The sequence below is a fragment of the Eschscholzia californica genome, unplaced genomic scaffold (assembly GCF_041429995.1).
Source record: "Eschscholzia californica isolate CP2 unplaced genomic scaffold, dmEscCali1.0.p SCAF_4, whole genome shotgun sequence".
NCBI classification, from domain to species: Eukaryota; Viridiplantae; Streptophyta; class Magnoliopsida; order Ranunculales; family Papaveraceae; genus Eschscholzia; species Eschscholzia californica.
In genome coordinates, this window is record NW_028238461.1 from 2,849,488 (window position 1) to 2,859,945 (window position 10,458).

Consider the following 10,458-nt stretch of genomic DNA (forward strand, 5'->3'; position numbering starts at 1 on the left):
GTTTCTAATAAGTTGTTTAATAGTTGGTTTGATGAATCGTATACAGAATGGGCTGGTTTAGATCGATCCTAACCGGATGATGATTATGAATTACATCGATTTCATTGAATATTTTACCCCATCATTTCAATAGCCCTACATTTTTTTTATGCAAGAAGTTGTCTGCTAAATGTAAATTTTCTTCATATTTCACTATGACTTTCGATAGAAAATGGTTCTTTTTGCTGTTCGCAATTTTTATTTTTGACTATGAACTATTGTATATTTTGCACTATGCAACTTGCCGTTTGCACTACACAAACAGCTTTTTTCTATGCTAACTACATGTCTTCATCAGACACCAATATATGCCCTCTTCTCTAATAAAGATGAGGACAATTACATACAAGACGTAAACTTGGACTCTTCTCATACACAAAGTTCTATACCTACGACTAGACCCACATGTATGATCCTCGTAGCATAGAGATATGAAGAACTCTTTGTTCGATCATCTACTTGCCCTCATAAGATCACATTGATGTTCATTTATCATCATTTGATAGTCATGTGTTTTAGTGTTTAGTTCAAACTCAGAAACATTCTTGTAAATATCAAATAATAGGAAGTTATATAAAGGTCATTAACAATAAAGTTGATCTGTCTTTATTCAAAATAGAAACGTTCTTAAACTACTAACCAGAACTAGACACGCTAAATCCATGTGTTAGGAGCTCAATTTCTATGCGTAACTACAAGAAAAACCTCTACCTACCCACATTACTCGTGACACTTATAAGTTATAGTATAACTTGCTAGTAAGTTCGGACGGAACTCTAAATATTTATATAATTTTAGTCACATTGGTACGATGTATAACAATGATACATTTTCGATTATGGGTAAAAATATTTACTGCAAAGGCATTATCATTGTTAGTCCATTTCCCTATAAATATGTCAAGACCCGAAAGTACTTCAATTCTCATCCTTAAATACATTTGTAAAGTTGAGAGAAAGAGAGGAAACAAATAAAATATCAGGGTTTTGATTAGATAGAGTTGGAATGGAAATTGTTAAGACTCTTAAGTTGGTAGTTGTGATGGTGTTAGTACTGGTTAGTCCAGTGACAGCTTCCTACACGAGATGCTACAATGACTGCTACGATGACTGCAGGAACCACGGCACTGCCAAGTACTACTGTACCATGGACTGCTTCAACAAATGCGTTAACGATTGCCTTTTCGGCGGCTGTTCAGCCTTGGGTGAATATGTTGATTCTAACATGGTTTGTCTCGTATCCCTTTGCTATAATTTGGAATGTCAATGTACGTTTATAACATGAATTTTTGTGTGTTTTTGGCAGATGAGGAACGAATGAATCAACCGTGCAACCTTGTTTGCACTTACAAGATATAAAATTGACAATTAAGGGTAATGAAGTATATCAACTGTAAAAACACAGAATATAAGTAAATAAATGGAAGGAGTTTCTCTTTGTAATAGTGAAATGTTTGATTATATTTGGTGTATTAATCTGATTTATTCCTCAATAATTATTTGTGCTAATGTAAATTTAAAGAATGGAGTCTTTGTACTATAATGATTGTTAGTTCAATGCTCATACCATTCAAGACAACCATCAAAGTAAGTTTAGGGATACTCTAACCAGGGTGCTTTTTTAGTTTAATACATACTCAATTTTAACCATATTAGATATCTTAAGATCACATACTATGTTTAATTAGTTTTTAAATTTACGGTGTGTTTGGATGTAGGATTCCAATATAAGATTCCAACAAAACACGAGATATTGTAGAAGTCGTGATTGTTCGGTCTATTTGACAATAAAAAATCCAATGACTTTAAATTCTAAAGATTTCTAAATCCTGAAGTTGCATTGGACTAAAATCTCACTCTATCCCCTTCTCGACCATCTTTCTTTTCATCTTTGCAAGTTGTTGGATAATCGGGAAAGCACTTCGCCCTTTCTTTCAGCGAAAGAGACGGCATCTTCATGCTCTCCATGTAATATCTTAAGATCTCTTGTTTTCTTTTCATGGTTGCGTCTTCTTCTCTTTGTCAGAGCTTTCTTATGACTTCCATATCTATATCACTACCGATGGGTGGGTACGAGAAACCAACCAGCGCTGAGAATAGGTTTTCCCCTACTTAGTATTTGCCCGCGCTAACCCGCTTAATAATGTCCATCGTTTGCCTGATTATACCTATGTATATTGTATGTAATACATGTATGCTTACATACATGTAATACTCCTATATATAATAAATAATAATATGTATCACTACGCATAAGTAGCGTGGTGGTGGTAGATTGTGGATGTGATGGTTGTACGACAAATGTATTAGTGTCCTAGTAAAAAGATGTATATATTAATAAATTTTCAGATATTAAATATACTTTAATATAATTATATATATATATATATATATATATATATATATAGGTCGATGCCCGACTCCGCCCGAGATATCCTAGTGAAAACTTGAAACCAGACACGTTATAAATGCGAAAGATTTGACGAACTTAGACGAATTTTGAACACTGGAATCTTAAAAATAATCAGTCTGAGATGGCTGATAATTTTAAATTTAATGGTCGTAGAATTCGAGATCCCGACCCACCCAACCCGATATGTCCGCAATCACAGACCCAACCCAATTCCCACCCTTAGTTACCTGGTATCCTCTCTACACAAGTCATGTAATTGTCTAATGAGTAAGCCTGTCAATAGATATCTGAATATTCGACATCCGATCTATTGTAAAAGTAATCCGAAATTTCGAATATTGAATACGGATTCAGATATTTACTTATCGGATGCGAATTCAGATACACCAATATTCGATCAGATTAATATCGGTATTCGATAAGTTTAATATATATAAAATAGATGATTGAGATTTATTATTTAGATTAAATGGTTAAAAAGTTAATATTTTTGTATTTATGTATAATATACCTTGGGTAATTATTGGATCCCATGGCTTTTACCGACCTACTAATGAGTTCTCTTCCTAGAGCCTATCCGACTTGCAGAACTCATCAAGACAAAACACAAGAAAATAAAGGGCAGAATAAATCCTTCCTCCCCTTACTTTCTCTCTCTAGATTCTAGGGTTTTTTTTCCCCCTTTTTTTTTTCTTTTATTCCCCAAGAGGAAAAATCGGTACAGAAATGGTAGGCATGTAATCTGGAGATTAGGTAAAAAAAAGAAGAAGAAGACAGATGGTTAGATTTCATGGAAGAATCCCCTTATATATGGATGATGAAAAATGCCTGAGCTCCGTAGTGGAGTACGTCGGCGTCGTGCTCCGATTGTAGATCAACGGCGTAAATCTACTGATCTTGAAGAAAACCTAGAAAAATCGAACCCCTTGATTGTTAATAATATCAAAGCCAGAGCTGCAAAAGTTGTTAAGCTAACTCCTCCTTTAAGACCCAGAACTCGAAATCAAGCCAAGGCCGAGGTGATTGTGATTTCTGAGAAGACAAGTGAAAAAGAAGAGGAGGAAGAAGAAGAAGAAGAAGAAGAAAAGGGGGTTCATTTGGAGAGGAAAAAGAAAGAAATCATGGGTGATGATAGCGATGGTCTGAGTGCTAATAAGGTCGCTGTTCAGGAAGAAGAAGGGAGTACTGCTCCTTTTCCTGAAAGGGTATAACTTCAAGTTTCCATAAGTTCGATTATTTATACTGTTTATTTCACCCACCATTAAATACCATCTATGTTTCTCTTAGTATAAATACTCATTTTAGGGTTCTGATTCTATATCATTTTTATTGTTTCATCCCATGTAGTTTCTTCATTGCTCATTATGATTTTGTTTTTAAGTTTTTGTTATCATGTTATTTCTTTGGCATGGATCTAGTAATCATGACCCTAAGTATTGTGCCTAATTGGAAATTGTGGAAGTACTATTGCTGGATTAGAGTGTTCTAGCAAGTAAAAAGTTAGCATATAAAAAAACTTGTGGTAGTTGTAGATATAAACACTACCTGTTCATTGTTCATCTCTTGCAATGTTGATATTGCATTTTGCCTAGATAGAAATCATTTTGCTACTACCCGTAATTGGTTTCTTGTGTTTTCGGAGTCTTGGTTTAAAATATTTAATCCTTGAATTCATCTCATTAGTTTCTCGTGATCACTATGTTTTTCCAAATATTTGATTCGCCCTCCAACTATGAGGTATCGATTAGGTTCTTTTTGAAAGGTAGTAATAATACTACCACTTCTGAGCTTGAATCGACTGTTCTCAATTTTAGTAGTGTATGGTACAACCTGTCTGTCGGTTGTTTAGATTTCTCTAGTATGATCAAGGATATATTTTTGGTGTTTTAGTAATAACTAGTCTTGTGTTGTTTACATTTATTTGATCGTTGAGATGTGAGGTCAATATGTTATCTGTGTCGTCTTCATCTGATGTCCTAGACGTCTGGATTAAATGTTATTGTGGTTTACTTGAGCCAGAATGGATGAACGGGGATAAGATGCGCGTACTAAATGGATAATTGATGTAAATATAAGTTTCAAAAAAAGAAATTATGTAAATCTATTAATTATTGTTTGATCTTGACAATGCGGTTTTTCTTCAAAGTTGTTTGGTTAAAGTGTATTGTCTTGATGTCATCATCCTTTCAATGTCATTCCCATCAATCGTGTCCCTAAGCTTAAATGGTCAATTGGAGTTGGGGAGTACTAAGCCAGACCACCAAGTATTAAGCATAAATTAGTAATCAATTGAGAGGAAGCTTTCAATTTTAGGTAATAGTACTAAACTACTTATCAATTATTTCAATAACATTCCTGGGTGTATTCAGTCCCACAAATGTGTTTTCTTATATTTCATTAACATTCCTGGTTTCAGCACCACTTCTGTGGAATATAATACACTCTCACGTATAATTTATTAACTAACGTTTTGTAGGCAGACATCTATCGAGATTTAAACTTTAAGTAAAGTTAATGGTGTAGAGTGTGACAGACGTCACAGACTTTCCTAAAAGTTACGAGGCTAAGTCGAAGTGGATGGACTGAAACAAAGTGTTGAAATTTATCACTTGTGTTAGAAAGTGGACTGCCCATTGAATTGATAATTCAATGTTTTATGCTGGAGTGCTGGAATATGCTTAAACAGAGCCCAGCTGTAGATTGTGCAAATTATTTAAAAAAACTGAAAATTTGCATGTTTATTGTTATCAAGGGGCCTTGTGAGTGAAAGACTAGCAGGAGATACAAATAAACATATTTTTGGTTATATATTCTTAGTGAAATGTTAACATAAGAAGAATGAAGGTGATACACTGCATATGGATAGTACTCGTAAAAGTGACACGTGAGTTGAATTGCAGTATATTGTACTTCTTTAAATAACTTTGGAATTTGGATTGCTTTCAGGTTCAGGTAGGAGGGTCACCTATGTATAAAGTTGAAAGAAAGTTGGGGAAAGGTGGCTTTGGGCAAGTCTTCGTGGGTCGACGCGTTTCAGGGGGGAGTGAGAGGGCAGCAGGTCCTGGTGCCTTGGAGGTAATGTGTAGTTATCAGCTGATCTTTTTCATGAATTACCGAAGTAATGTGCTAATTGGACATTACATTATTCACATTTGTTAAATATGTCCCATATTATTGCATATTTCATTAACAGGTAGCTTTAAAATTCGAGCATAGAAGCAGCAAAGGTTGCAACTACGGTCCCCCTTATGAGTGGCAAGTTTACAAGTATGTATACGACCTTGTCAGTGTGTAGATAACGTGTGCATATTTATTTCGTGTTCCTAGTTCTCTAAAGCTTGTATATTCTTGGAATAGCACTCTTGGTGGCAGTCATGGAGTACCTAGAGTCCACTATAAAGGGAGGCAAGGTGACTACTATGTTATGGTATGACTCACAAATCTATTTCAGACTGTACTCTAGATGTTTTATACATATTCAACGATTTTGTCTACCATTTGGAGAAAATGTGGTTTGATTTTAATTAATTTCTACACGTTTGAAGGTTATGGATATGTTAGGACCTAGCTTATGGGATGCATGGAATTCTTCAGGGCAAGCGTGAGTATCTGTATATTTCATTTTACGATGTCGTTTTGTCCATAGTTGGGCATATATTGAGTTATTTTGGGTTGTCTTGCCACTTAAACTAGGTTGTGTATATTGTTGACATATATAAAGTTTATTCATGTCTTAACATTTCCTAAGACCTTACAATATTTTAAAATCGAATTCAATTCTAGGCCCATAACATGAAAGTATCTTGCCACAAGTTACGTTGTAAACTTGGACCGCAGGAATTGTAGCGCAAAAGAACTGCTCCCAGAATTTAAATTTTAGTGTTATAATTAGGTTGTTTTTAAGACGGGTATATTCTGTCAAAACTTTTAAAAGCGATAAAAAGAAGTTCGTATAGAAATAATGCGAAAAAAGGGTAATAGGGCAAGTAGAATGATGGACTTAGGAAAGGGATGTAAAGATGGCAATCCTTCATATACAATTTTAACACCCCTGGTATGTTGAGGATGGAAAATTACTTCTCTTCAATTCTAGGAACACAATGAGTTTCTGCATGCATCTCTTGTGTTTGCAAATTAATTTTAGATTCTGATGCATTTACACTGCTGAAGCTTAATTCTGATATCCAACTTAAAGTTATATGTATTATGTGATCTAATAAGGTCAACTTCAATCATAAGGACCCCAAAGTCCAAACCTGAAGGCCAAATATCACGACAGACATCGTTAAATGAATTTGTCGAAAGAATTTCTTATAACTATCTGATCATTATGATTCATTAATTTTGTTTTATGCCTTTTGGGTTTCGAATTTGCAGGATGCCCTCAGAAATGGTATCTTGTATTGCTGTTGAGTCTGTATCAATTCTAGAGAAAATACACGCGAGGGGGTAACCACCTCTTACCTAAGTTTGATTCTTTTTCTTTCTCTACAAAACCAAATATGTTGAACTGGTCCACTGCTTTTGCTGCTTAAGTTCACGAGATGTCTTCTTCTAATTTCAGTTATGTCCATGGAGATGTTAAGCCCGAGAACTTCCTTCTTGGTCAGCCTGGTACATCACAAGAGAAGAAGTTGTTTCTTGTTGACCTTGGTTTAGGTGATAAGTTTTTCATAGATAACTGAAGTCTCTTGTTTGTTCTTGAGTTTCTATGTAACTACATTACTTTGTTGAATTTACTTACTTTTTCTAAATATTCTCGCAGCAACAAAATGGAGAGACAGTGCAAGTGGTCAACATGTTGAATATGATCAACGCCCTGATGTCTTTAGGTAGTGATATAACTTTCGTGCTGTTATGGTTTACAATTAGCCGTCCAATATATCTTTTATTTCTGATGTATCATTTTCTGCTCTATTGTAGGGGAACTGTTCGATATGCCAGTGTTCATGCCCACCTTGGGAGAACAGCTAGCCGAAGAGATGATCTCGAATCTCTTGCATATACACTAATCTTCCTTCATCGAGGCAGACTACCATGGCAGGGTTACCAGGTAATGAAACCATATTACCTACCATATTAATTACTTGCATGGTATTGATATCCTTTTCCCTTCTCTCTATCAGGGAGACAACAAGTCGTTCCTCGTTTGCAAGAAAAAGATGGCGACTTCCCCTGAGATGCTGTGTTGCTTTTGCCCTCCTCCTTTTAAACAATTTCTTGAGATAGTGGTGAATATGAAGTTTGATGAGGAACCAAATTACTCCAAATTGGTATCTCTGTTTGAGGGTTTGCTTGGACCTAATCCCGCAATAAGGCCAATAAATACAGATGGTGCGCAGAAGGTCTGTTATATGTTGCCAAGTGAAGCTTTAAATTATACCAGTAGGGGCTCGGTACTTACTTTATCTATCTTCGGCAGATTATTCATCAAGTTGGTCAAAAACGTGGTCGATTGACCATTGAGGAAGAAGACGATGGGCAACCAAAGAAGAAGGTCCGGTTAGGAGTTCCTGCTACACAATGGATTTCAGTTTACAATGCCAGGATGCCCATGAAACAAAGGTATAACTGCTTTCTCACTCAATGCTTCTTAATCACCTTTTCTGATAAGTGTCCATTGTTTTATGATATGGAGCACCTAATAGGTCATCTCTATGTGTCTCTTCGTTAATAGCATTGAAGTTTTTCTAAATACATAATATGAATATTTTGTCTCTTTATTGGTTGCTTTATGTTCAAGGTAAGTTTCTTTGCTAAATGTGGCAAAAGGAATAGGTTCTTATCTATCATAGAAGGTGGCATAAGAGAACTGCAGCTGGTTAACTTAGGAATTGATGTATTAGATAAGTAGGAAGGGGTAAAAAATATAGAGCTAATGTAGTGGGAATGCCGAGAATGTAGTTGTGTGACTGGATAAAAAATATGCAAAGTGTAATTACTTACTTTTAACATGGTCATTCTCTTGTAGGTACCATTATAATGTGGCAGATGCACGATTAGCTGCACACGTGGAGAGAGGAAATGAAGATGGTCTTCTTATAAGTTGTGTGGCATCTTGTTCGAATCTTTGGGCACTGATTATGGACGCTGGAACTGGTTTCACATCTCAAGTTTATGAACTGTCACAATTCTTTCTCCACAAAGTACGTTTCATTGACCAGATATTTATAATTATTCAAATAATGCTATATATACGATTACACTGATTTTGGTTCCAGAGTTTTTATAATTGACATTTTTGATACATTGAACTTACAGGAATGGATTATGGAGCAATGGGAGAAGAACTATTACATTAGCTCTGTTGCTGGTGCTAACAATGGAAGCTCCCTTGTGGTGATGTCTAAAGGTTGGTCTCTCTCTCTCTCTGAGTAATACGTCAGGCTAATTAATTCTGCTGTGACTTATTTCTTATGTTCGTCTTTTATTGTTGATGCTCATTTTCAGGCACCCAGTACACACAACAATCTTACAAAGTTAGTGATGCTTTTCCATTCAAGTGGATAAACAAGAAGTGGAGAGAAGGATTTCATGTTACATCAATGGCAACTGCTGGAACCCGATGGGGCGTGGTCATGTCCCGCAATGCTGGCTTCAGTGATCAGGTTAATGTCAACTCTTATTTCATTGTTTATTTTTGTATATTCTTCTGAAAATGTCATTTAAATCCTATATCTCTTATCGGAATATAAAACTGGAAAACAGTATAAGTTCTTTATCACTATCTCTCTCATTCCTTGCTCAATTCAAATTCCCAGAGATTACTTCTGATCAAAAGACAACGGTTTTCTAAACCCACGATGTGAGCTTTCTAGTTCGGGCAGAAACCACAATATGCTTCACTGCATGTGTATCACGACTAATAAACCTAAATCACGACCAAATGTTATTTAATGAGAAGCCGTAATTCTAAATCATGAGGAAGCAGCAAAACCCCCCTTACTATTCAGTAGCATGTTTAATTCGTGTTTATTTTGATATTTCTTGCTATTGGAGTCAACAAGTGGTTCTTATCAGGAGAATATCAGGTCACTTTTTTTATTTCCAGAGTTGGGTATGTTCTCTTCTCTTATACAGTTACTGATCTTTCACTCTTACGTTTCTTAGGTTGTTGAGCTTGATTTTCTCTATCCAAGTGACGGCGTCCATAGACGTTGGGATAATGGTTATCGAATAACTTCTACAGCTGCCACGTCAGATCAAACCGCTCTCATATTGAGTGTTCCCAAGCGAAAACCTGGGGATGAAACTCAAGAAACCCTCCGAACATCAGCATTTCCAAGTACCCATGTCAAGGTAAATGACTGATGTCAATCTCTTCATTTGTGTAACATTTGAAGTACCGAAACCATTTTAACCAACATAATGGGTTTTGTGAATGACTTGTTAATCGTATTTGCAGGAGAAATGGGGCAAGAATCTGTATCTTGCTTCTGTCTGCTATGGACGCACCGTTTCTTGATTGTTGAGGTCTCGACTAGAGAGACCCGAGTAGGTGATTTTTGTGATGTAAACAAGTCAAAGGAAGATCTTACAAATGAAAGAAAGAAACTAGTTACCGGTAAGACTGGCCTATTACTTTGTCTCATGTTGTTATACATTCTTCCTATTGTCTGTATGTTTGTTCTGTGTGTTTGTTTTATACTGAGGAGCTGGTAGCCTGAAGTCTATAAAATGTAGTTGTAGCTATACAGGATTTTACTTTCATTGTATCTTTATATAACTATTTCAAATAGTTAACTACTTCAACTATTAAGGTTTACAAGAAACTTGAGCGACTCTCTTGGCCAAGTCAGTTTTTAATGGTGTTTCGGGCTCTGCTTTTATTTTCTATACTTTTTCCACAGTTGAATTTAAGGTTCTGTTTCATTCCTACGGCTGAAACTACCAGATCCAGATTAAGTTTTTTGTTTGTCTATGGTTAGAGGGTTGTTATCGAACATAATAACTAGACTTCGTGCATGGTCGAGTGAGTCTGAAGTCAGATATTCAGTAGGTAGTTCC

The 10,458-nt window shown here is 35.7% G+C and overlaps 1 protein-coding gene and 1 long non-coding RNA gene across 2 annotated transcripts; both read left to right on the forward strand.

Moving 5' to 3' along the window:
* The first annotated feature begins 805 nt into the window (after positions 1 to 805).
* On the forward strand, positions 806 to 1,617 carry LOC147541546 (uncharacterized). The gene is made up of 2 exons (XR_015223528.1): positions 806 to 1,266; positions 1,345 to 1,617. It is a non-coding gene; the product is annotated as an uncharacterized LOC147541546 (long non-coding RNA).
* Positions 1,618 to 2,913: 1,296 nt separating this feature from the next.
* LOC147541547 (casein kinase 1-like protein HD16) lies at positions 2,914 to 10,257 on the forward strand. Its single transcript, XM_086636853.1, has 16 exons — positions 2,914 to 3,656; positions 5,398 to 5,526; positions 5,645 to 5,718; positions 5,809 to 5,878; positions 5,997 to 6,052; positions 6,829 to 6,900; positions 7,016 to 7,110; positions 7,217 to 7,283; positions 7,375 to 7,504; positions 7,578 to 7,796; positions 7,874 to 8,016; positions 8,423 to 8,597; positions 8,713 to 8,803; positions 8,902 to 9,059; positions 9,562 to 9,750; positions 9,857 to 10,257. The coding sequence occupies exons 1-16, from the start codon at positions 3,276 to 3,278 to the stop codon at positions 9,914 to 9,916; spliced, it is 2,109 nt and encodes a 702-aa protein (XP_086492979.1). The 5' UTR covers positions 2,914 to 3,275; the 3' UTR covers positions 9,917 to 10,257.
* Positions 10,258 to 10,458: the final 201 nt, after the last annotated feature.